General features: G+C 44.9%; 1 protein-coding gene across 1 annotated transcript; it reads left to right on the forward strand.

The window, feature by feature from the left end:
• Window positions 1-2,868: 2,868 nt before the first annotated feature.
• LOC120027111 (protein L-Myc-1b-like) lies at window positions 2,869-21,035 on the forward strand. The gene is made up of 2 exons (XM_038971950.1): window positions 2,869-4,379; window positions 18,253-21,035. Exons 1-2 carry the CDS (start codon window positions 3,728-3,730, stop codon window positions 19,041-19,043), a joined length of 1,443 nt encoding a protein of 480 aa, XP_038827878.1. The 5' UTR covers window positions 2,869-3,727; the 3' UTR covers window positions 19,044-21,035.
• Window positions 21,036-27,956: the final 6,921 nt, after the last annotated feature.

Here is a 27,956-nt window from a genome sequence, read left to right on the forward strand (position 1 = left end):
ATGGTGTGTATAGACAGTAGTTATATAGGATGGTGTGTATAGACAGTAGTTATATAGGATGGTGTGTATAGACAGTAGTTATATAGGATGGTGTGTATAGACAGTAGTTATATAGGATGGTGTGTATAGACAGTAGTTATATAGGATGGTGTATATAGACAGTATGGACAGTAGTTATATAGGATGGTGTGTATAGACAGTATAGACAGTAGTTATACAGGATGGTGTGTATAGACAGTAGTTATATAGGATGGTGTGTATAGACAGTAGTTATATAGGATGGTGTGTATAGACAGTATAGACAGTAGTTATACAGGATGGTGTGTATAGACAGTAGTTATATAGGATGGTGTGTATAGACAGTAGTTATATAGGATGGTGTGTATAGACAGTATAGACAGTAGTTATATAGGATGGTGTGTATTGACAGTAGTTATATAGGATGGTGTGTATAGACAGTATAGACAGTAGTTATATAGGATGGTGTGTATAGACAGTAGTTATATAGGATGGTGTGTATAGACAGTAGTTATATAGGATGGTGTGTATTGACAGTAGTTATATAGGATGGTGTATATAGACAGTATAGACAGTAGTTATATAGGGTGGTGTGTATAGACAGTAGTTATATAGGATGGTGTGTATAGACAGTAGTTATATAGGATGGTGTGTATAGACAGTAGTTATATAGGATGGTGAGTATAGACAGTATAGACAGTAGTTATATAGGATGGTGTGTATAGACAGTAGTTATATAGGATGGTGTGTATAGACAGTAGTTATATAGGATGGTGAGTATAGACAGTATAGACAGTAGTTATATAGGATGGTGTGTATAGACAGTAGTTATATAGGATGGTGTGTATAGACAGTAGTTATATAGGATGGTGTGTATAGACAGTAGTTATATAGGATGGTGTGTATAGACAGTATAGACAGTAGTTATACAGGATGGTGTGTATAGACAGTAGTTATATAGGATGGTGTGTATAGACAGTAGTTATATAGGATGGTGTGTATAGACAGTATAGACAGTAGTTATATAGGATAGTGTGTATAGACAGTAGTTATATAGGATGGTGTTTATAGACAGTAGTTATATAGGATGGTGTGTATAGACAGTAGTTATATAGGATGGTGTGTATAGACAGTATAGACAGTAGTTATACAGGATGGTGTTATAGACAGTAGTTATATAGGATGGTGTGTATAGACAGTAGTTATATGGGATGGTGTGTATAGACAGTATAGACAGTAGTTATATAGGATAGTGTGTATAGACAGTAGTTATATAGGATGGTGTGTATAGACAGTAGTTATATAGGATGGTGTGTATAGACAGTATAGACAGTAGTTATATAGGATGGCGTGTATAGACAGTAGTTATATAGGATGGTGTGTATAGACAGTAGTTATATAGGATGGTATGTTTAGATAGTAGTTATATAGGATGGTGTGTATAGACAGTAGTTATATAGGATGGTGTGTATAGACAGTAGTTATATAGGATGGTGTGTATAAACAGTAGTTATATAGGATGGTGTGTATAGACAGTAGTTATATAGGATGGTGTGTATAGACAATATAGACAGTAGTTATACAGGATGGTGTGTATAGACAGTAGTTATATAGGATGGTGTGTATAGACAGTAGTTATATAGGATGGTGTGTATAGACAATATAGACAGTAGTTATACAGGATGGTGTGTATGGACAGTAGTTATATAGGATGGTGTGTATAGACAGTCGTTGTATAGGATGGTGTGTATAGACAGTAGTTATATAGGATGGTGTGTATAGACAGTAGTTATATAACATGGTGTGTATAGACAGTAGTTATATAGGATGGTGTGTATAGACAGTAGTTATATAAGATGGTGTGTACAGACTGTATAGACAGTAGTTATATAGGATGGTGTGTATAGACAGCATAGACAGTAGTTATTTAGGATGGTGTGTATAGACAGTATAGACAGTAGTTATATAGGATGGTGTGTATAGACAGTAGTTATATTGAATGGTGTGTATAGACAGTAGTTATATAGGATGGTGTGTATAGACAGTGGTTATATAAGATGGTGTGTACAGACAGTAGTTATATAGGATGGTGTGTATAGACAGTATAGACCGTAGTTATATAGGATGGTGTGTATAGACAGTAGTTATATAGGATGGTGTGTATAGACAGTATAGACAGTAGTTATATAGGATGGTATGTATAGACAGTAGTTATATTGGATGGTGTGTATAGACAGTAGTTATATAGGATGGTGTGTATAGACAGTAGTTATATAGGATGGTGTGTATAGACAGTAGTTATATAGAATTGTGTGTATAGACAGTAGTTATATAGAATTGTGTGTATAGACAGTTTGGACAGTATATGTATAGAAAAGGTGTGTTTAGACAGTAGTTATATAGGATGAGCCATGACTAGAACACAGTAGGATAAAAAGTGTGTAAAACATTATGTAAACATGATTAAAATTAAAGCAAAGCAGTGTCTAAGGTGCAGAGTGGAGAACCGAAGGTAGCTGGCTAGAGACAGTGTCTAATATTCAGTGCAGGATACTAGTCGGAGCCCGGCTTGTATATCTGTCTCTCCGTCGCAGCTTTGACGCACAGCACGGTGAACAAGCCGTGGGTCGGGTGAGGTCTATATCATGATCACGTGGTTATTAAATCACAGTCTTGTAATGTTGCATCATGACATCCTTGAAAAAAGGACTCCTTGGAAATGACTATGTCCCTTTAAACAGCAGGCGTGGCTTTTCTATTCTCCCCCCGCCTTTTATGCAAACCACCGTCTTTCTCTCTCGCATCATATAGTGCACCAGTCGGGTTGTCAAGTGTCTATTGTGAAATCTATCTAAGTTACTGGATGTGGAAAGTAGACCTGCGAGTTACTTTTCCCAGTTTGGTGCGAACGCTACGTAGTAGTCAAATAGTGAGCGTTCAACTGAAAGCAACAGCTATTTATTGAGAGTAATTCACCGCAAGAAGCTTCAGCGTCGCTGTGTTGGTTACTACGCATTATAGGAATTCATTAAGAAGACGCCCGTTCAATTTCACCAACGCTAAAAGGATTATTCAAATATTTAACAAAGATAACATAGCATTTTTTCTCCATCCCTGGACGAAAGTGTGTTCTATTTATTTCCTATCGCCCACTACTAGAAGGCATACATCGCAGTGTTTCAGAAGTTTGGGGTTTGTGAACACGCCTGTTGTTATTTAATTATGCCAGATTTAGGCCTACCAGTGGATTGGGATTTATTTGCTCTCTTGCTTCTCAATGCTTTGTGAGATAACGGTTTGTTTTGGCTACCGTAAAACGTTGAGTGTTGATCTGAAGACGCAAAACTTTTTTTTTATTGAGACATCTGGGAATTGTTGTTTTGGCAACCATTTAAACGGCATTTTATTAGCCACGTAATCCTAAAGAAACATACAGGGTGTTATAAGCTTTTGGTGTTTAGCCTACAAAGAGAGGGTTGCTGTTTCCCCCGGTGTAGTTGGACTGTTGTATTATGTAATGCAACTATGTCGCGAAACTTGGTGTTATGTAGTTTTATCATAACAGACTATTGTGTTTATCATAGCAGTCCCAACGTGCTAGGCTGATTCCAAGTGCCCTCTCCCTGTTCCCGAGGTAGGATAGTGATAACGGAGATCAGTTCACAGTTGAAGAGAGCGCTTCCTCAACCACGCCTGCCCTGACCTCTAGATGCCGGGCATAAACTCCACCACCGCCTCTCGCTATGAGTCCGGCTGGGAGATGGAGTACGACCACTACCAACATTATTTCTACGACGACCACGATCCGGACGAGGATTTCTCTAAATCCACTGCGCCCAGCGAGGACATATGGAAGAAATTCGAACTAGTACCAACCCCGCCCATGTCCCCTATCCGGACTTTGGAGGGGGCCGCTGGGGTCGGGGTGGTCTACCCTTCGTTGGGGGACAAACTTGAGTGGGTGTCCCAGTTTTTGGGTCAAGAGAACGACCAGGATGTGCCGTGTAAACTCAGCTCCGCCGACGAGGCTTTGGGGAACCTGAGCTCCATTATCGTACAGGACTGCATGTGGAGCGGCTTCTCAGCGGGCAAGCAGCTGGAGAAAGTTGTCGGGGAGCGGCTTGCCTCCTGTCCGGTGTCGGGTCCGACTAAACTGCCCGTGCAGGCGTTGGGAGCTGCCATCACCACCACCGGGAGGGCGCAGTGCGTGACGGTGCCAGTGGACGCGGCTGTTCCAGTTCTCGGTAGCCTGGCGACGGATTGCGTGGATCCAGCTGCAGTTCTCGCCTTCCCGCTAACCGGGGGAACGTTTAAGAAACCGTCGGTGTCCTCCGGTTCAGAGACCCACACAGACTCATCAGGTACGTTATAAGTTCAACATTGGACTGTGAAACTGACAATGAAAAGCTCATATATAATGTCAATCATAAGTGTGGATGCAGCCAATTTGCCATAGTGACCTTACTGGCCACAACGTTTTTTAGCCTAGGTGGCAGTTTTCACAATGTGTTTTTCTGAACAGTATTGTTTGTAATGTGGCTGCTGAATGCTATAGGCTTAGTGACTGCATTGCGTTGCCCCTGGCAGCCTCACCGCTTTGTGAAAATGACCCGCCCATTTGAAACATCTGTTGATTGGCTATGGTCCAAGACACCAGCTGCTAGAAAGAACAGTGTCCTCTCACTTCTCAAGTGTAATTTACGGTTCACTTTAATGTTCTTACCATTTCCTCATCCTCAACTACACTGAAAGAAACACGTTACATTTTATATGTTATATATCTATATTTATATGTTATATATCTATATTTATATGGTATATATCTATATTTACATGTTATATATCTATATTTATATGGTATATATCTATATTTATATGGTATATATCTATATTTATATGGTATATATCTATATTTACATGTTATATATCTATATTTATATGGTATATATCTATATTTATATGTTATATATCTATATTTATATGTTATATATCTATATTTATATGGTATATATCTATATTTATATGGTATATATCTATATTTATATGTTATATATCTATATTTATATGGTATATATCTATATTTATATGTTATATATTTATATGGTATATATTTATATGGTGTATATATATCTATATTTATATGTTATATATCTATATTTATATGTTATATATCTATATTTATATGGTATATATCTATATTTATATGTTATATATCTATATTTATATGGTATATATCTATATTTATATGGTATATATCTATATTTATATGTTATATATCTATATTTATATGGTATATATCTATATTTATATGGTATATATCTATATTTATATGGTATATATCTATATTTACATGTTATATATCTATATTTATATGGTATATATCTATATATGTTATATATCTATATTTATATGTTATATATCTATATTTCTATGGTATATATCTATATTTATATGGTATATATCTATATTTATATGTTATATATCTATATTTATATGGTATGTATCTATATTTATATGTTATATATTTATATGGTATATATTTATATTTATATGGTGTATATATATATCTATATTTATATGTTATATATCTATATTTATATGTTATATATCTATATTTATATGGTATATATCTATATTTATATGTTATATATCTATATTTATATGGTATATATCTATATTTATATGGTATATATCTATATTTATATGTTATATATCTATATTTATATGGTATATATCTATATTTATATGGTATATATCTATATTTATACGTTATATATCTATATTTATATGGTATATATCTATATTTATATGGTATATATCTATATTTATATGGTATATATCTATATTTATATGTTATATATCGCTTATTGGATAAACTGAATAACTTGTCATAAATATGCTCTCTACATTCTCTTAATTTCATAGAGCTACTTTCAATTGGCCTTCAGTGTAGATATTTAGGTTGGCATGTGACTAGTCTCTCTATCTAATGTGTGTGGAATGTCACAATGGAGACTTGTTGCAGTGCAGAGTCTTGGCATTCCTTCCTGAACTGAACTGAATGGGCAACAGCACCAATTGTGTAGGCCAGTGATAAGAATGGACGTTCACCTTGTTAAATTTCTGGCTCTCACAGACCTCTAACTTCTTCTTTAAGAGGCTCCTCTGTCCTCCACTCGTTACCTGTATTAATGGCTTGAATGGTTTGAACTTGTTATCAGTATAAAAGACACCTGTCCACAACCTCAAACAGTCACACTCCAAACTCCACTATCGCCAAGACCAAAGAGCTGTCAAAGGACACCAGAAACAAAATTGTAGACCTGCACCAGGCTGGGAAGACTGAATCTGCAACAGGTAAGCAGCTTGGTTTGAAGAAATCAACTGTGGGAGCAATTATTAGGAAATGGAAGACATACAAGACCACTGATAATCTCCCTCGATCTGGGGCTCCACACAAGATCTCACCCCGTGGGGTCAAAATGATCACAAGAACGGTGAGCAAAATCTGCATGGAGGAATGGGCCAAAATACCAGCAACAGTGTGTGAAAACCTTGTGAAGACTTACAGAAAACGTTTGACCTCTGTCATTGCCAACAAAGGGTATATAACAAAGTATTGAGATAAACTTTTGTTATTGACCAAATACTTATTTTCCACCATAATTTGCAAATAAATTCATAAAAAATCCTACAATGTGATTTTCTTGATTTTTCTTTCTCATTTTGTCTGTCATAGTTGAAGTGTACCTATGATGAAAATTACAGGCCTCTCTCATCTTTTTAAGTGGGAGAACTTGCACAATTGGTGGCTGACTAAATACTTTTTTGCCCCACTGTATATATATATATATATATATATATAAATAAATATATATATAAAACAAGACACAAACACAATTCTAATCTCATGAAGCACTTGTATTAACATAAAAAAAAAAAAAAATGTTAATAAAAATAATTTTAAGTGCTTGAAGATTAGCCTAATTCATACATTTCTACTTTCCTGTCCATTGTACATAGCTTCAACATTTCTTTCATCTACACATAGGAAACATTTTATCTCAGTTGATCAGCATCATATTCTGTATTCTATTTCTTTGTCATTTACTTATTTTCTGTCTTGTTTATTGTTATTCTTCTACACATAAACCATTTTTTTAATGCATGTCATTTCTCAGTTGCCTCGCTTTTTCAAGAGAAGTCTCTCCCCTGCATCAGTAGAGAACAAGTCCCTGTAATAAACTGCATCACCTCTGTGGGGACTTCATCTCATTGCAAAGTTAGCTTTTCAGTTTATCTAAAAACTCTGACATCACGCAGTGATCTGTACTGATGACATAGACCAGGTTGCTCAACAGACTTCGATGTTGCTAGGGTAACGTTTCTGAAAACAAGCCATGTTGCAGGCTAGATGTTGCTAGGATAACGTTTCTGAAAACAAGCCATATTGCAGGCTAGATGTTGCTAGGATAACGTTTCTGAAAACAAGCCATATTGCAGGCTAGATGTTGCTAGGGTAACGTTTCTGATAACAAGCCATGTTGCAGGCTAGATGTTGCTAGGGTAACGTTTCTGATAACAAGCCATGTTGCAGGCTAGATGTTGCTAGGGTAACGTTTCTGATAACAAGCCATGTTGCAGGCTAGATGTTGCTAGGATAACGTTTCTGCTAACAAGCCATGTTGCAGGCTAGATGTTGCTAGGGTAACGTTTCTGATAACAAGCCATGTTGCAGGCTAGATGTTGCTAGGATAACGTTTCTGAAAACAAGCCATATTGCAGGCTAGATGTTGCTAGGATAACGTTTCTGAAAACAAGCCATATTGCAGGCTAGATGTTGCTAGGATAACGTTTCTGAAAACAAGCCATATTGCAGGCTAGATGTTGCTAGGATAACGTTTCTGAAAACAAGCCATATTGCAGGCTAGATGTTGCTAGGTTAACGTTTCTGATAACAAGCCATGTTGCAGGCTAGATGTTGCTAGGGTAACGTTTCTGATAACAAGCCATGTTGCAGGCTAGATGTTGCTAGGTTAACGTTTCTGATAACAAGCCATATTGCAGGCTAGATGTTGCTAGGATAACGTTTCTGATAACAAGCCCATAACTGAGTCCATGGTTTTTAAGTCATCGCTGAGTTAAGCACAAAGCACGCCCTGGTGTACGAGGCAGTTTAGTGATCTGATTTGGTGAAAGAGCCAATAGGCAGGCAGACAGACCCTGCACCCCTGTTAGCAGCTCTGATTGGCTGTAACTGGTACGTTGGATAATATTGATTGACAGCACTTATTGGATGGGAATAGAGAAAAACAGATTCTCCCATTGGACGAGGGCTCCTTTTGGCACTAAACATCAGATTTTTGCCGGATTTTTTTTTGTTGTTGGGGGGGGGCAGATTTGTTTTTAATTAATGTTCAGAGGATTGGGTGATCTCACTCTCTAAGGCCAACGTGAGGTCTTTAATCAGGTCAAGGCTGCAGGCCCTAAAGGTATTCCAGGGTGCTTTCTCAAAGCATGTGCAGAACAGCTGGTAGGCATATTCACGACAATTTTCAACCTCTCTTTGTCCCAGTCTGTAATTCCTGTCCCCAAGAACTCTAAGGCTTCATGCCACAATAACTACCACCCTGTAGCTCTCACCTCTGTAATCAGGAAGTGCTTTGAGAGGCTGGTTAAGGCACACGTTAACTCTATCATCCCAGACACCCTAGACGCACTTTAATTAGCATACCACCTCAACAGATCCATGACACAATCTCAATTGCACTCCACACTGCCCTCACCCACCTAGATACCTACAGTTGAAGTCGGAGGTTTACATACACCTTAGCCAAATACATTTATACTCAGTTTTTCAAAATTCCTGACATTTAATCCTAGTTAAATTACCTGTTTTAGGGGTCAGTTAGGATCACTACTTTATTTTAAGAATGTGAAATGTCAGAATAATAGTAGAGAGAATGATTTATTTCAGCTTTTATTTATTTCATCACATTCCCAGTGGGTCAGAAGTTTACATACACTCAATTAGAATTTGGTAGCATTGCCTTTACATTGTTTAACTTGGGTCAAACGTTTCGGGTAGCCTTCCACAATCTTCCCACAAAAAGTTGGGTGAATTTTGGCCCATTCCTCCTGACAGAGCTGGTGTAACTGAGTCGGGTTTGTAGGCCTCCTTGCTCGCACACACTTTTTCAGTTCTGCCCACAAATTGTCTATGGGATTGAGGTCAGGGCTTTGTGATGGCCACTCCAATACCTTGACTTTTTTGTCCTTAAGCCATTTTGCCACAACTTTGGAAGTATGCTTGGGGTCATTGTCCATTTGGAAGACCCATTTGCGACCAAGCCTTAACTTCCACACTTTTTGCATGTACGTATGTTAGCACAGCTAAAAACTGTTGCCCTGCTTAAAGAAGCAATACAACTGGCCTTCTTTAGACTAGTTGAATATTTGGAGCTTCAGCATTTGTAGGTTCGATTACAGGCTCAAAATAGCTAGAAACAAAGAACTTTCTTCTGAAACTCGTCAGTCTATTCTTGTTCTGAGAAATGAAGGCTATTACATGTGAGAAATTGCCAAGAAACTGAAGATCTCGTACAACGCTGTATACTATTCCCTTCACAGAACAGAGCAAACTGGCTCTAACCAGCATAGAAAGAGGAGTGGGAGGCCCCGGTGCACAACTGAGCAAGAGGACAAGTACATTACAGTGTGTAGTAACAAGTCCTCAACTGGCACAAGTCCTCAACTGCCAGCTTTATTAAATAGTACCCTCAAAATGCCAGTCTCAACGTCAATAGTGACGAGACGACTCTGGGAAGCTGGCCTTCTAGGCAGAGTTCCTCTGTCCATTGTCTGTGTTCTTTTGCCCATCTTAATCTTTTATTTTTATTGTCCAGTCTGAGGTATGGCTTTTTCTTTTAATTCTGCGCCACTCGGGAGCACATTCTAAGTATGGTATTGAACTGACCCTGTATATAGCATGGTATTAACTGACCCTGTATATAGTATGGTATTGAACTGACCCTGTATATAGTATGGTATTAACTGACCCTGTATATAGTATGGTATTAACTGACCCTGTATATAGTATGGTATTAACTGACCCTGTATATAGTATGGTATTAACTGACCCTGTATATAGTATGGTATTAACTGACCCTGTATATAGTATGGTATTAACTGACCCTGTATATAGTATGGTATTAACTGACCCTGTATATAGTATGGTATTGAACTGACCCTGTATATAGTATGGTATGAACTGACCCTGTATATAGTATGGTATTGAACTGACCCTGTATATAGTATGGTATTGAACCGACCCTGTATATAGTATGGTATTGAACCGACCCTGTATATAGTATGGTATTGAACCGACCCTGTATATAGTATGGTATTGAACCGACCCTGTATATAGTATGGTATTGAACCGACCCTGTATATAGTATGGTATGGAACCGACCCTGTACATAGTATGGTATGGAACCGACCCTGTATATAGTATGGCATTGAACTGACCCTGTACATAGTATGGTATGGAACCGACCCTGTATATAGTATGGTATTGAACCGACCCTGTACATAGTATGGTATGGAACCGACCCTGTATATAGTATGGTATTGAACTGACCCTGTATATAGTATGGTATTAACTGACCCTGTATATAGTATGGTATTAACTGACCCTGTATATAGTATGGTATTAACTGACCCTGTATATAGTATGGTATTAACTGACCCTGTATATAGTATGGTATTAACTGACCCTGTATATAGTATGGTATTAACTGACCCTGTATATATTATGGTATTGAACCGACCCTGTATATAGTATAGTTACTTGTGTTCTTCATATTTCTTATTATTTTGGCTACATTGATATTGATTACTGCGTTGTTGGGGTTAGAGTTTGAAAGAAAGGCATTTCACTGTACTTGTGGACGTGACATTAACCTCTTGAGCCTATGGGGGCGCCATTTCGACTTTGTAAAAATGAGTTCCCAAATTAAACTGCCTCGTACTCAATTCTTGCTCGTACAATATGCATATTATTATTACTATTGGATAGAAAACACTCTCTAGTTTCTAAAACCGTTTGAATTATTTCTCTGAGTGAAACAGAACTCATTCTGCAGCACATTTCCTGTCAGGGAGTGAGATTTCAGAAATCGAGGTCCCTGTTCTGAGGTCAGTTTATAAGTCCCCATGTAAGCCATCGGGCTACATGCACTGCATACGTCTTCCTCTAGATGTCAGTAAGCGGGGAGAATTTGAATGGAGTGGATTGCGCAATCTGGGACCCTATATAAGACCGTGGAACGGAAGTACCGTCCTTTTCAACGGTGCGCCTGGCGCAAGAAGACATCACAATGGCGTCCCGCAAACGCTTTCGTTTTAGTAGTTCTATATCTCCGGTCATGTTTTTATTCGTTATAGGTGTTAAAGACATCATAAGGTAGTTAATTTAAACCGACTTATAGCAGTTTATAGCAGTTTATTGCGATTTTCTGGGATTTCTTTGTCATGCGCTTTCACGAGTTGGACACCTCTCCAGTGGGTGGCTATCGTTAGCTGCTATTTCGACAGGAGAAGAGGACATCTTTCAACCCAAAGACGATTGTTCTGGAGAAAGGACACCTTGCCCAAGATTCTGATGGAAGCTCAACTAATAGTAAGCAGTCTTTATGCTGTTAATTCATACTTATGTTGACAAATGTCAAATAATAATTCCGCCATGAATTTCGGTGCGTCTCGCTTTAGCGCACGCTGTATGCTTGAAGTAACGTTAATTTTAAAAATGTAACCCAGCGATTGCATTAAGAACTAATTTGTCTTTCAATTGCTGTCCAACCTGTATTTTTTTAGTCAAGTTTATGAATAGTTTTCGATTAGAATAGGTGCCTCTCCAAGATGGCGCCGGACAGATTGCTTGACGTTTTGGCCATTAACTTCTTATGGCTGCAAGGGGCAGTATTGAGTAGCCAGTTAAATCGTGCCCATTTCAAACGGCCTCGTACTCAATTCTTGCTCGTACAATATGCATATTATTATTACTATTGGATAGAAAACACTCTCTAGTTTCTAAAACCGTTTGAATTATTTCTCTGAGTGAAACAGAACTCATTCTGCAGCACATTTCCTGACCAGGAAGTGGAATGTCAGAAATCGATGCTCTGTTCAACTTCCTGCCTATACATGGGCATGATACGTAAGAGTCTACGTACACTTCATACACCTTCCCCTGGTTGTCAAGAGGCGGTGAGAGAAGAAATTTCGTGTTTATCTTGGTCTGAGGTGGAATTAAAGCTCTTTGTATGATGTGACCGTCCATTTCCTGTTTCTGGAGCGCGCGAAAGGGGACATGGATTTGCCTTCTGTTTAGCTGTCGTTATGTCGGGGCGGCAGGGTAGCCTAGTGGTTAGAGCGTTGGACTAGTAATCGAAAGGTTGCAAGTTCAAATCCCCGAGCTGACAAGGTACAAATCTGTCGTTCTGCCCCTGAACAGGCAGTTAACCCACTGTTCCTAGGCCGTCATTGAAAATAAGAATTTGTTCTTAACTGACTTGCCTAGTTAAATAAAGGTAAAATAAAAAAAATAAAAAAAAAAAATGGACGACTAACATCTCCGGTTTAGATTTTATTTGATACATGTGACCATATCATCGTAAAGTATGTTTTTTCAATATAGTTTAATCAGATTATTGAAATTTTTTCGGGAGTTTTGCCGTGTTCCGTTCTCTGACTTTGTTGACGTTGGAGAGATCCGTGCCACTTGGCAAGTGCCCATGCTAAATCAAGAGGGAAATTTGCCGTTCCAGATCCAAACAACGACTGTTCTGGACAAAGGACACCTTGTCCAACATTCTGACGGAAGATCACCAAAAGTAAGAAACATTTTATGATGCTATTTCTAATATCTGTCGTGCATGTGAACTGGTCGTCGGCGCCCAAGTGTTTCTGGCTATTGTGGCTACGCTAATATAACGCTATATTGTGTTTTCGCTGTAAAACACTTGATAAATTGGAAATATTGTCTGGAATCACAAGATGCCTGTCTTTCAATTGCTGTACACTATGTATTTTCAGAAATGTTTTATGATGAGTATTTAGTTATTTGGCGTTGGTGTCTGTAATTTTTCTGTCTGCTTTCGGTGCAATTTCTGACTGTAGCTGCAATGTAAACTATGATTTATACCTGAAATATGCACATTTTTCTAACAAAACATATGCTATACAATAAATATGTTATCAGACTGTCATCTGATGAAGTTGTTTCTTGGTTAGTGGCTATTTATATCTTTATTTGGTCGAATTTGTGATAGCTACTGATGGAGTAAAAAACTGATGGAGTAAGAAAAGTGGTGTCTTTTGCTAACGTGGTTAGCTAATAGATTTACATATTGTGTCTTCCCTGTAAAACATTTTAAAAATCGGACATGTTGGCTTGATTCACAAGATGTGTACCTTTCATATGCTGTATTGGACTTGTTAATGTGTGAAAGTTAAATATTTAAAAAAAAATATCTTTTGAATTTCGCGCCCTGCACTTTGAGCTGGCTGTTGTCATAAGTGTACCGACGTCGGGCTTGCACGCCAAACAGGTTAATCACATTGTATAACCACGATTTTTGCCGCTAAATATGCACATTTTCGAACAAACTCTATATGCATTGTGTAATATGATGTTATAGGACTGTCATCTGAAGAATTCTGAGAAGGTTAGTGAAAAAATTAATATCTTTTGGTGGTTTATACGTTATCGCTATGTTTGGCTTGAATCAATGCTGTTGTGATGTTTGCTATTGTGGTAAGCTAATATAACGCTATATTGTGTTTTCGCTGTAAAACACTTAGAAAATCTGAAATATTGTCTGGATTCACAAGATCTGTGTCTTTCAATTGCTGTACGCTGTGTATTTTTAAGAAATGTTTTATGATGAGTAATTAGGTAATACACGTTGCTCTCTGTAGTTATTCTAGTCGCTTTGGTGAGAGTTGTGATGGTGGCTGCAATGGTAAACTATGATTTATACCTGAAATATGCACATTTTTCTAACAAAACATATGCTATACAATAAATATGTTATCAGACTGTCATCTGATGAAGTTGTTTCTTGGTTAGTGGCTATTTATATCTTTATTTGGTCGAATTTGTGATAGCTACTGATGGAGTAAAAAACTGGTGGAGTAAAAAAAGTGGTGTCTTTTGCTAACGTGGTTAGCTAATAGATTTACATATTGTGTCTTCCCTGTAAAACATTTTAAAAATCAGAAATGATGGCTGGATTCACAAGATGTGTATCTTTCATCTGGTGTCTTGGACTTGTGATTTAATGATATTTAGATGCTAGTATTTACTTGTGACGCTATGCTAGGCTATGCTAGTCAGCTTTTTTACTGATGGGGGTGCTCCCGGATCCGGGTTTGGGAGGAATTAGAGGTTAAAAAACTTGAATTGATCAAAAGACCATTTTAAATTGCAAAACGAGTTGGATCTGTTCCCGCGGGGGCCGCCAGTTGAACAGCCCCGTGTTATACAGCCTATAATCCCCTCCTCCCTTTGGGGCCATTGGGATCCCATTTATATTTACCTTCAGGCTATTACCACTTCCACAGCAGCTGAATCCACAGGGAATCAATTGCTTTGGTGTCTTTCTCTTTCGATTTACAAGGAGGTCAGCATCCCAAATGGAACACTTAGTCCCTATATAGTCTACTACTGCCCCTTTTTTTTGTTTGTTGCTCTTGTCAAAAAAGTAGTTCACTATATAGGGACTAGGGTGCTATTTGGGGATGCATTGAGGGAGCAGCAGTACTACTAGTACCACGGGCTCCTTGGAGTCTAGTCAGAGTTGGAGCTGAAATCAACTAGTATTACATAGACGTGTTAAATCAAGGCCCGGTGTTAAAAATCACATGTTGACACAAGGCTAAGAGATTTCTACGTTGTGAATGACTGAAGTTCTTACAACCAACGATGACTAAAATATTTATTATTGTATAGTGAATGAAGGGCTGTAGTGAAATGCTTATGGCACGTGGCTTGATTGCCCAGTCCTATTGCAAATTGAGAGAGAGAGAGAGCCTATTGCAGAGAGAGAGAGAGATAGAGAGAGAGAGAGACACAGAGACACAGAGACAGACAGACAGACAGACAGACAGACAGACAGACAGACAGACAGACAGACAGACAGACAGACAGACAGACAGACAGACAGACAGACAGACAGACAGACAGACAGACAGACAGACAGACAGAGAGAGAGAGAGAGAGAGAGAGAGAGAGAGAGAGAGACGGTGATAAAAACCAGTGATTTTTTCCCCCGCTGAGACAGAGTCCCTTGTTTTGAATCAGAATTGGAGAAAACTCGTTTTCTTTCTCCTTTTGAAACGTGTTTACAAAGCAAGTGGAGGGGAAAACAAGAACACAACAACGTGAATTAAACAACAGACATTAACAGTAAACATTACACACCAAGTTATGAGCATAAATTTTAAATATATTATTAGCGGTTAAATGTGTAACATTTTAAAATGTTACATAAATATTGTGACAAATGTGCGAATCGGTATAGTGATGAGGGAAGGGTTACGTTGGTGTTTCTGACCCACTGGTTGACCTATTCTTGTGCTAGCAGGTCACACCCTTTTTTAATTGCGCAATGCGATATTTCACCTCACAGATACAGGAGTTTGTCAACTTGAGTTGTATTCTTTGTGGGTTTTGAGCGATATAAATGTGTCTCTTTCTTATATGGTCGTACATTTGGAAGGAGGTTAGGAAGTGACGCTCTGTTTTCAGCTCATTTTGTGGGCAGTGGCCACATATATCCTGTTTTCTCTTTGAGATCATGCAGTTTGTTGGGCTTTGATGCCTCATGGTTGAGTATCGCTCTGTTCAAATAGACTGTCATTTTGCTGTGATCTGATAGGGGTGTCAGTGGACTGACTGAACGCTCTAAGAGACTCTGGGTTGAGGTCAGTGATAAAGTAGTCTTCAGTACTACTGCCAAGAGATGAGCTATAGGTGTACCTACCATAGGAGTCCCCTCGAAGCCTACCATTGAGTATGTACATACCCAGCGTGCGACAGAGCTGCAGGAGTTGTGACCCGTTTTTGTTGGTTATGATGTCATAGTTGTGCCTAGGGGGACATATGGGGGAGGGAATGCTGTCACCTCCAGGTAGGTGTTTGTCCCCCTGTGTGCTGAGGGTGTCAGGTTCTTGTCCGGTTCTGGCATTTAGGTCGCCACAGACTAGTACATGTCCCTGGGACTGGAAATGACAGCTTCTCCATCCTGGAGTGGGAAATCAGTCTTCATTAAAGTATGGGGATTCTAGTGGGGGGATATAGGTAGCACACAGGAGGACATTTTTCTCTGTTAAGATCATTTTCCTTTTGAATTTCTAGGCAAATGTAAAATGTTCCTGTTTTGATTAATGTAATGTAGTGAGTTAGGTCTGCTTGTAAAGGCAGCCTTCCTCCTCTTCGTCTGAAGAGGAGGTGTAGCAGGGATCGGACCAAGACGCAGCGTAGCCAGTGCTCAACATGATTTAATAAAGACGATAACGTGAACACTTACACAATACAAAAATAACAAACGTGGCAAACCGAAACAGTCCTCTCTGGTGAAACGAACACAAAGACAGGAAACAACCACCCACAAACCCTAACACAAAACAAGCCGCCTAAATATGATTCCCAATCAGAGACAACACAAAACACCTGCCTCTGATTGAGAACCATATCAGGCATACATAGAAACAGACAAACTAGACACACAACATAGAATGCCCACCCAGCTCACGTCCTGACCAACACTAAAACACACAAGAACTATGGTCAGAACGCGACACTGCTCTATACCAAATTAACATAACCCCTGAGTCTCTTCCCTGTTTCACACCTGGTAGTTTAGTGGATGGGACTACCAGCTCTCTGTAACCTAGAGGGCAACCAGTGGATCCGTCTCCTCTATACCAGGTTTCTTGTAGGATGACAACGTCTGTATTTCAGATTTCATTGAAGTTTGTATTCCTGCTCTTTAGGCCAAAGGCAAACGACCTCAGGCCTTGGATATTCCAGCATGAGATAGTGAAGGCTTTGTGTTCCATAGTGGTGTGGTTTGGCCTCAGTCCAGTAAGTGTGAGCAGAGTCTGCTGAGCATCTGATACATGCCATTGGCTTGGGCTAGTGTAAGAGTGGGGGTTGGGCCTGTTTGCCTGCTCACGGCCTGAGCGTATGTGTGACTCATGTTCAGGCCTTCTTTGCCGGAGGTGGAGGGCAGGAGGGGCATTGGCCTGACCTGAGGAGCCCTAAATAGGATGTGGGAATGGTTGGTTTGGGGGGGTATTGATTGGTTGGGGTGTGTCTGGTTGTGAAGTGATCTCTCTCTCTCTCTCTCTCTCTCTCTCTCTCTCTCTCTCTGTCTCTGTCTGTCTCTCTGTTTCTCTGTCTCTCTCTGTTTCTCTCTGTCTCTCTCTCTCTCTCTCTCTCTGTCTCTCTCTCTCTCTGTCTCTCTCTCTCTCTGTCTCTGTCTGTGTCTATTTCTGTTGTTCTATTGTGTCTATTTCTCCGTCTCTCTCTCTGTTTGTGTGTGTGTGTGTGTGTGTGTGTGTGTGTGCATCTCATGACACATGACTGAGATGAATAACCGGAGAGAGAGAGCCTGAGCTCAGTAGAGGCCGCTGAGGGGAGGACGGCTCATAATAATGGGTGGAACAGAGCAAATGGAAACTGTGTGTTTCTGATGTATTTGATACCATTCCAGTGATTCTGCTCCAGCCATAACCACGAGCCCGTCCTCCCCAATTTTAAGGTGCCACCAACCTCCCGTGGCTGAGCTATGGTGTGTGTGTGTGTGTGTGTGTTGTGCAGTGTTTGAGAGTGTGTGGCCATGTCTAAATACCTGTACCTGCATTCTAAATAGTAGGGCATTATGGGTATGCAAAAATATAACTTTTTTATAGTATGTGAAATATAGAAAAAAAAGGGATATGCTTTAAATGCCAGGATGTTCGTACTCATTTTGTCTTTTCATCTAGTTGAATTTGCTGCACACTATATTTGAGGAAGAGAGTCGTTTTTTCAAGATCCACGTGTTTGACAACAGCTGATAATCAAACATGGCGACGCGGTTAAAAAAGGGTCAATTTCTGGAATTAACATACTTATTGTCACATTGTTCTGCTGTGGTCACTAACCTTCTCCATTCAATGTCCCAGCAGATGATGAATCTAGTGACCACGACGACGACGATGATGATGATGATGATGATGACGAAGAGGAGATTGATGTGGTGACGGTGGAACACAACAAGCAGTACAAGTCTCGGCGGCTGGTCAACGGCAGAGTTACCGGGGGACGCGGCGGCGGGCTAAACAGGCGGACGCCGGTGACGATCATGGTCCGGGCGGTGAACCGTTTCCACATCTCTATCCACCAACAGCACCACAACTACGCAGCGCCCTCCCCGGACACACACCCCGACACACACACAGCCCCCAACCTCCCCAGGAAGAGGGTCCGACGCGAGCCCTCAAACTCTCCTCATAACTCCTCTAACACCCAGCCGCACTTGCACCCCGCCTCCACTTCCGATCGGAACTCCGAGAGCAAACCGCACGGCGCCGTAGCAACCGTCGGGTCGGAATCATCTGACGCCAACACACCCTCCCCTTGTGGATCCCCATCTGCCTCTCCCCGATTATCCTCCTCCCACCCCTGCAGCCCCCAGTCCTCCGACTATGAGGATACAGACAAACGCAAGACACATAACTTCCTGGAACGGAAACGGCGCAATGACCTGCGCTCTCGCTTCCTGACACTGCGGGATGAGATCCCCGGCTTGGCAGAGTGTTCAAAGACGCCCAAGGTGGCCATCCTGACACGCGCCACTGAGTACCTGGGACAGCTGCATTCCAGCGAGCGCCAGCGGGCACAGGAGAAACGGCAGCTGAAGGCCAGGCAGCAGCAGCTGCTCCGTAGGCTGGCACAGCTGAAACAACGCCCCTGATCTCACTGACTGGCAGGCTGGCACAGCTGAAACAACGCCCCTGATCTCACTGACTGGCACGCTGGCACAGCTGAAACAACGCCCCTGATCTCACTGACTGGCAGGCTGGCACAGCTGAAACAACGCCCCTGATCTCACTGACTGGCACGCTGGCACAGCTGAAACAACGCCCCTGATCTCACTGACTGGCACGCTGGCACAGCTGAAACAACGCCCCTGATCTCACTGACTGGCACGCTGGCACAGCTGAAACAACGCCCCTGATCTCACTGACTGGCACGCTGGCACAGCTGAAACAACGCCCCTGATCTCACTGACTGGCAGGCTGGCACAGCTGAAACAACGCCCCTGATCTCACTGACTGGCACGCTGGCACAGCTGAAACAACGCCCCTGATCTCACTGACTGGCAGGCTGGCACAGCTGAAACAACGCCCCTGATCTCACTGACTGGCAGGCTGGCACAGCTGAAACAACGCCCCTGATCTCACTGACTGGCACGCTGGCACAGCTGAAACAACGCCCCTGATCTCACTGACTGGCAGGCTGGCACAGCTGAAACAACGCCCCTGATCTCACTGACTGGCACGCTGGCACAGCTCAAACAACGCCCCTGATCTCACTGACTGGCACGCTGGCACAGCTCAAACAACGCCCCTGATCTCACTGACTGGCACGCTGGCACAGCTGAAACAACGCCCCTGATCTCACTGACTGGCACGCTGGCACAGCTGAAACAACGCCCCTGATCTCACTGACTGGTTGAATGACTGGCAGCGACCTCTAGTTGACGGAACGTACTCTTCACCAGGGCTGACTGAAAACCAGCTCACTGACAGACTGTTAGTGGCTAGCATGGAGAGTGTTAGACTGTTAGTGGCTAGCAAGCATTTGGGATGGATCTACACCCTATATTATAAACCAGGACTGAGTCAAAACCAGGGAAGGATCTCAACCCTATATTATTAAACCAGGACTGAGTCAAAACCAGGGATGGATCTCAACCCTATATTATTAAACCAGGACTGAGTCAAAACCAGGGATGGATCTCAACCCTATATTATTAAACCAGGACTGAGTCAAAACCAGGGATGGATCTGAAGCCTACATTATTAAACCAGGACTGAGTCAAAACCAGGGATGGATCTCAACCCTATATTATTAAACCAGGACTGAGTCAAAACCAGGGATGGATCTCAACCCTATATTATTAAACCAGGACTGAGTCAAAACCAGGGATGGATCTGAAGCCTACATTATTAAACCAGGACTGAGTCAAAACCAGGGATGGATCTGAAGCCTACATTATTAAACCAGGACTGAGTCAAAACCAGGGATGGATCTAAACCCTATATTATTAAACCAGGACTGAGTCAAAACCAGGGATGGATCTAAACCCTATATTATTAAACCAGGACTGAGTCAAAACCAGGGATGGATCTAAACCCTATATTATTAAACCAGGACTGAGTCAAAACCAGGGATGACTCTGGACCCTATATTATAAACCAGGACTGAGTCAAAACCAGGGATGGATCTGAAGCTTATATTATTAAACCAGGACTGAGTCAAAACCAGGGATGACTCTGGACCCTATATTATAAACCAGGACTGAGTCAAAACCAGGGATGGATCTGAACACTATATTATAAACCAGGACTGAGTCAAAACCAGGGATGACTGGACCCTATATTATAAACCAGGACTGAGTCAAAACCAGGGATGGACCTGAACCCTATATTATAAACCAGGACGGAGTTAAAATCAGGGATGGATTGAGGTTGACCCTATAATATTTGCAAACTGTGCATCTATTGTAAGTCCTGTTATTGTCTGTAAGGTTCTATGATGTCATGAGTGAATCCATTGATTGTGAACTATGTCCAGATCAGCATGGCAATGTACATAGATGGTCACGTGTGTGCGTCTCTCTCTCTCTTTGTGTATCTCTCTGTCGCTCTCTCTCTCTTTCTCTTTGTGTATCTCTCTCGCTCTCTCGCTCTCTCCCTCTGTGTGTGTGTGTGTATGTGTCTTTATCTCTCTCCCTCTGCGTGTGCGTGCGTGCGTGCGTGCGTGCGTGCGTGCGTGCGTGCGTGTGTGCGTGTGCGTGCGTGTGTGTGTGTGTCTTTATCTCTCTCCCTCTGTGTGTGTGTGTGTGTGTGTGTGTGTGTGTGTGTGTGTGTGTGTGTGTGTGTGTGTGTGTGTGTGTGTGTGTGTGTGTGTGTGTGTGTGTGTGTGTGTGCATGTGGTACTAGTATCCTTCTGTAATGAAACAACAGCAGAGCTTTCAGATCTCTTCCTATTGTCTTTCCTGTGTTTCCTGAAACTGGGTCAAAAATGTCTCAAAATGCTTCTATTTTTGTTAATAAAGAGGATAAATGAATAAAAACATTTAAATAAAAATAATAACACTATTGAAACTTTACTTTGATCACATTAGTGACACTGTTTTCAATGCCTGTCTTTACAGTTTTTGTTTGTTTTGTTGTCAGAGTTGCGAAGGGGGGGGGGAGCAAAAGTTTTGTACTATATTTTCCTACAGAGTTGCTTTTTGGTGTGAGCTGAAGACTGTTTTTAAATTTTATTATTTAGATGTATGGTTGTAATGAGCTGCCGTTCTCCTCTCTCTTCTCTCTTCTCTCTGTCTCCTCTCTCTCTGTCTCTCTGTCTCAATCTCTCTGTATCTCTCTCTCTCTCTCTCTCTCTCAGATTTCCTTAAGGTAAAAACACTTGCTGACTGCTCCTCTGTTCAATCCAATCACATGTCTAGCTTTCACTCTCTAAAATCTCACATTAGTGTACCCAAGAGGATCAAGTGCTTAAATGCCTTGACTGGTCCGTGGTCCCAAGTGAACCCACCATCTCAGCCCTATCCCACCAGCTAGTTAGAAAGGCTGGGGGTGATTAGTTCAAGCCATAGTGAACCCACCATCTCAGCCCTGTCCCACCAGCTAGTTAGAAAGGCTGGGGGTGATTAGTTCAAGCCATAGCAACAGAGTTGCTCTGAAACTAGGATTGTGTTCCAAATGCGCACTCTTCTTTATATAGTGCACTACTTTAGACCAGAGCCCTATGGCACCCTATTCCCTATATAGTGCACTTTTTATCCTGTATTTCTTGGGCAGGAACCCTATGGGTCCTGGTCAAAAGAAGTTCACTATGTAGAGAATAGGGTGCTGTTTGGCCCTAGTCCTGTACTGTAACAGACTTGAGGGTGTGTCTTAATATAGCCTACTCAGTGGGCTGTCATCATCCTTAACCAATGAGAGATCTCAGGACACCGACGAAGAAGTGCTCATCGTTATTGTTTATTTTATTGTGTATGCTTTTTTTTCTTACTTTAAACAACACTTTCTGTATTGTTTGTTAAGGGCTTGTAAAGTAAGCATTTCACGGTAAAGTCTATACCTGTTGTATTCGGCACATGTGAGAAATAAAATTTGATTTGATCTGTTTTTTTGGCTTGTTACATTATCAACATCTCTTTCCATGATATAGACTGACCAGGTACATCCAGGTGAACGCTATGATCCCTTATTTATAGACTGACCAGGTACATCCGGGTGAACGCTATGATCCCTTATTTATAGACTGACCAGGTACATCCGGGTGAACGCTATGATCCCTTATTTATAGACTGACCAGGTACATCCGGGTGAACATCCAGGTGAACAATGACAGAGACTGACTGACCAGGTACATCCGGGTGAACGCTATGATCCCTTATTTATAGACTGACCAGGTACATCCGGGTGAACGCTATGATCCCTTATTTATAGACTGACCAGGTACATCCAGGTGAACATCCAGGTGAACAATGACAGAGACTGACTGACCAGGTGAATCCAGGTGAACGCTATGATCCCTTATTTATAGACTGACCAGGTGAATCCAGGTGAACGCTATGATCCCTTATTTATAGACTGACCAGGTGAATCCAGGTGAACGCTATGATCCCTTATTTATAGACTGACCAGGTACATCCAGGTGAACGCTATGATCCCTTATTTATAGACTGACCAGGTACATCCGGGTGAACGCTATGATCCCTTATTGATGTCAGTTGTTAAATCCACTTCAATCAGTGTAGATGAAGGGGATGAGACGGGTTAAAGAAGGATTTTTAAGCCTTGAGACGTGTGTATGTGTGCCATTCAGAGGATGAATAGGTAAGACAAAAGATTTTAAGCGCCTTTTTGAACAGGGTTACGGTAGTAGGTGCCAGGCTCACCGGTTTGAGTGTGTCAAGAACTGCAACGCTGCTGGGTTTTTCACGCTCAACAGTTTCCTGAGTGTATCAAGAATGGTCCACCGCCCAAAGGACATGCAGCCAACTTGACACAACTGTGGGAAGCATTGGAGTCAACATGGGCCAGCGTCCCTGTGGAACGCTTTCAACACCTTGTAGAGTCAATGCCCTGACGAATGGAGGCTGTTATAAGGGAAAAGGAGGGGGGGGGGTACAACTCCCAATATTAGGAAGGTGTTCTTAATGTTTTGTACACTCTGTGTATATGGATCCTAGATCATTACTCTGACGCTTTGTGGATACGGGCCCAGGGAGCTTGAGGTTCAGGTTGGGGGGGCACCTTTTTTGGCAGCCTGGGTTCAGAGGTTGAACTGCTACTGATGGTAGTCTTGAAAGCTTGGATTACTCCCTCTGGCTCTGAGAGAGAGGGAGCAGGCAGGGGAGAGAGAGCAGGCGGGAGAGAGAGCAGGCAGGGAAGAGAGAGCAGGTGGGAGAGAGAGCAGGCGGGGGAGAGAGAGAGCAGGTAGGAGAGAGAGCAGGTGGGAGAGAGAGCAGGCAGGGAAGAGAGAGCAGGCGGGGGAGAGAGAGAGCAGGTAGGAGAGAGAGCAGGTGGGAGAGAGAGCAGGGGGGGAGAGAGAGCAGGTGGGAGAGAGAGCAGGCGGGAGAGAGAGAGAGCAGGCGGGAGAGAGAGCAGGCGGGAGAGAGAGAGAGCAGGCGGGAGAGAGAGCAGGCGGGGGAGAGAGCAGGCGGGAGAGAGAGCAGGCGGGGGAGAGAGCAGGCGGGAGAGAAAGCAGGCGGGAGAGAGAGAGCAGGTGGGAGAGAGAGCAGGCGGGAGAGAGAGAGCAGGTGGGAGAGAGAGCAGGCGTGAGAGAGAGCAGGCGGGGGAGAGAGAGAGCAGGTGGGAGAGAGAACAGGCGGGGGAGAGAGAACAGGTGGGAGAGAAAGCAGGCGGGAGAGAGCAGGCGGGAGAGAGAAAGCAGGCGGGAGAGAGAGCAGGCGGGAGAGAGAGCAGGCGGGGGAGAGAGAGCAGGTGGGAGAGAGAGGAGGCGGGAGAGAGAGCAGGCTGGAGAGAGATCAGGCGGGGGAGAGAGAGCAGGCGGGAGAGAGAGAACAGGTGGGAGAGAGAGCAGACGAGAGAGAGAGCAGGCGGGAGAGAGAGAGCAGGTGGGAGAGAGAGCAGGCGTGAGAGAGAGCAGGTGGGGGAGAGAGAGAGCAGGTGGGAGAGAGAGCAGGCGGGGGAGAGAGAACAGGTGGGAGAGAAAGCAGGCGGGAGAGAGCAGGCGGGGGAGAGAAAGCAGGCGGGAGAGAGAGCAGGCGGGAGAGAGAGCAGGCGGGGGAGAGAGCAGGCGGGGGAGAGAGAGCAGGTGGGAGAGAGAGGAGGCGGGAGAGAGAGCAGGCTGGAGAGAGATCAGGCGGGGGAGAGAGAGCAGGCGGGAGAGAGAGCAGGCGGGAGAGAGAGAACAGGTGGGAGAGAGAGCAGACGGGAGAGAGAGCAGGCGGGAGAGAGAGAGCAGGTGGGAGAGAGAGCAGGCGTGAGAGAGAGTAGGCGGGGGAGAGAGAGAGCAGGTGGGAGAGAGAGCAGGCGGGGGAGAGAGAACAGGTGGGAGAGAAAGCAGGTGGGAGAGAGCAGGCGGGGGAGAGAAAGCAGGCGGGAGAGAGAGCAGGCGGGGGAGAGAGAGCAGGTGGGAGAGAGAGCAGGCGGGAGAGAGAGCAGGCTGGAGAGAGAGCAGGCGGGGGCGAGAGCAGGTGGGAGAGAGAGAGCAGGTGGGAGAGAGAGAGAGCAGGCGGGAGAGAGAGCAGGCGGGGGAGAGAGAGAGTAGGCGGGAGAGAGAGCAGGCGGGGGAGAGAGAGAGCAGGCGGGAGAGAGAGAGAGCAGGCGAGAGAGAGAGAGCAGGCGAGAGAGAGAGAGCAGGCGGGAGAGAGAGCAGGCGGGGGAGAGAGAGCAGCCGGGAGAGAGAGCAGGTGGGGGAGAGAGAGAGCAGGCGGGAGAGAGAGCAGGCGGGGGAGAGAGAGCAGGTGGGAGAGAGAGCAGGTGGGAGAGAGCAGGGGGGAGAGAGAGCAGGCGGGAGAGAGAGAGCAGGCGGGAGAGAGAGCAGTGGGAGAGAGAGAGCAGGCGGGGGAGAGAGAGCAGGTGGGAGAGAGCAGGCGGGAGAGAGAGCAGGTGGGAGAGAGAGCAGGCGGGGGCGAGAGCAGGTGGGAGAGAGAGAGCAGGTGGGAGAGAGAGAGAGCAGGCGGGAGAGAGAGCAGGCGGGGGAGAGAGAGAGTAGGCGGGAGAGAGAGCAGGCGGGGGAGAGAGAGAGCAGGCGGGAGAGAGAGAGAGCAGGCGAGAGAGAGAGAGCAGGCGAGAGAGAGAGAGCAGGCGGGAGAGAGAGCAGGCGGGAGAGAGAGAGCAGGCGGGGGAGAGAGAGCAGGTGGGAGAGAGAGCAGGCAGGAGAGAGCAGGGGGGAGAGAAAGCAGGCGGGAGAGAGAGAGCAGGCGGGAGAGAGAGAGAGCAGGCGGGAGAGAGAGAGCAGGCGGGGGAGAGAGAGCAGGCGAGAGAGAGAGAGCAGGTGTGGGAGAGAGCAGGCGAGGGAGAGAGAGCAGGCGGGAGAGAGAGCAGGCGGGGGAGAGAGAGCAGACGGGAGAGAAAGCAGGCGGGAGAGAGAGAGTAGGTGGGAGAGAGAGCAGGCGGGAGAGAGAGAGCAGGTGGGAGAGAGAGAGCAGGTGGGAGAGAGAGCAGGCGGGAGAGAGAGCAGGGGGGTGAGAGAGCAGGCGGAAGAGAGAGCAGGCGGGAGAGAGAGAGCAGGCGGGAGAGAGAGAGCAGGCGTGGGAGAGAGCAGGTGGGGGAGAGAGAGCAGGCGAGAGAGAGCAGGCGGGAGAGAGAAAGCAGGCGGGAGAGAGAGCAGGCGGGGGAGAGAGAGCAGGCGGGAGAGAGAGCAGGTGGGGGAGAGAGAGAGCAGGCGGGAGAGAGAGCAGGCGGGGGAGAGAGAGCAGGTGGGAGAGAGAGCAGGCAGGAGAGAGCATGGGGGAGAGAGAGCAGGCGGGAGAGAGAGAGCAGGCGGGAGAGAGAGCAGTGGGAGAGAGAGAGCAGGCGGGGGAGAGAGAGCAGGTGGGAGAGAGCAGGCGGGAGAGAGAGCAGGTGGGAGAGAGAGCAGGCGGGGGAGAGAGCAGGTGGGAGAGAGAGCAGGCGGGAGAGAGAGAGCAGGCGGGAGAGAGAGCAGGCGGGAGAGAGAGAACAGGTGGGAGAGAGAGCAGGTGGGAGAGAGAGCAGGCAGGAGAGAGCAGGGGGGAGAGAAAGCAGGCGGGAGAGAGAGAGCAGGCGGGAGAGAGAGCAGGCGGGGGAGAGAGAGCAGGCGAGAGAGAGAGAGCAGGTGTGGGAGAGAGCAGGCGAGGGAGAGAGAGCAGGCGGGAGAGAGAGCAGGCGGGAGAGAGAGCAGGCGGGAGAGAGAGAGCAGGTGGGAGAGAGAGAGCAGGTGGGAGAGAGAGCAGGCGGGAGAGAGAGCAGGGGGGTGAGAGAGCAGGCGGAAGAGAGAGCAGGCTTGAGAGAGAGAGCAGGCGGGAGAGAGAGAGCAGGCGTGGGAGAGAGCAGGTGGGGGAGAGAGAGCAGGCGAGAGAGAGCAGGCGGGAGAGAGAAAGCAGGCGGGAGAGAGAGCAGGCGGGGGAGAGAGAGCAGGCGGGAGAGAGAGCAGGTGGGGGAGAGAGAGAGCAGGCGGGAGAGAGAGCAGGCGGGGGAGAGAGAGCAGGTGGGAGAGAGAGCAGGCAGGAGAGAGCAGGGGGGAGAGAGAGCAGGCGGGAGAGAGAGAGCAGGCGGGAGAGAGAGCAGTGGGAGAGAGAGAGCAGTCGGGGGAGAGAGAGCAGGTGGGAGAGAGCAGGCGGGAGAGAGAGCAGGTGGGAGAGAGAGCAGGCGGGGGCGAGAGCAGGTGGGAGAGAGAGAGCAGGCGGGAGAGAGAGAGCAGGCTGGAGAGAGAGCAGGCGGGAGAGAGAGAGCAGGCGGGAGAGAGAGAACAGGTGGGAGAGAGAGCAGGTGGGAGAGAGAGCAGGCGGGAGAGAGAGAACAGGTGGGAGAGAGAGCAGGCGGGAGAGAGAGAGCAGGTGGGGGAGAGAGAGCAGGCGGGAGAGAGAGCAGGCGGGAGAGAGAGAGCAGGCGGGGGAGAGAGAGCAGGCGGGAGAGAAGAGCAGATGGGGGAGAGAGAGCAGGGGGAGAGAGAGAGCATGCGGGGAAGAGAGAACAGGCGGGAGAAAGAGCAGGCGGGAGAGAGCGAGCAGGTGGGAGAGAGAGCAGGCGGGGGAGAGAGAGCAGGCGGGAGAGAAGAGCAGATGGGGGAGAGAGAGCAGGGGGAGAGAGAGAGCATGCGGGGAAGAGAGAACAGGCGGGAGAAAGAGCAGGCGGGAGAGAGCGAGCAGGTGGGAGAGAGAGCAGGCGGGAGAGAGAGCAGGTGGGAGAGAGAGCAGGCGGGAGAGAGAGCAGGCGGGAGAGAGAGAGCAGGCGGGAGAGAGAGAGAGCAGGCGGGAGAGAGAGCAGGCGGGAGAGAGAGAGCAGGCGGGGGAGAGAGAGCAGGCGAGAGAGAGAGAGCAGGTGTGGTAGAGAGCAGGCGAGGGAGAGAGAGCAGGCGGGAGAGAGAGAGCAGGCGGGAGAGAGAAAGCAGGCGGGAGAGAGAGCAGGCGGGGGAGAGAGAGCAGGCGGGA

Source organism: Salvelinus namaycush, chromosome 32, assembly GCF_016432855.1.
Source record: "Salvelinus namaycush isolate Seneca chromosome 32, SaNama_1.0, whole genome shotgun sequence".
NCBI lineage: Eukaryota > Metazoa > Chordata > Actinopteri > Salmoniformes > Salmonidae > Salvelinus > Salvelinus namaycush.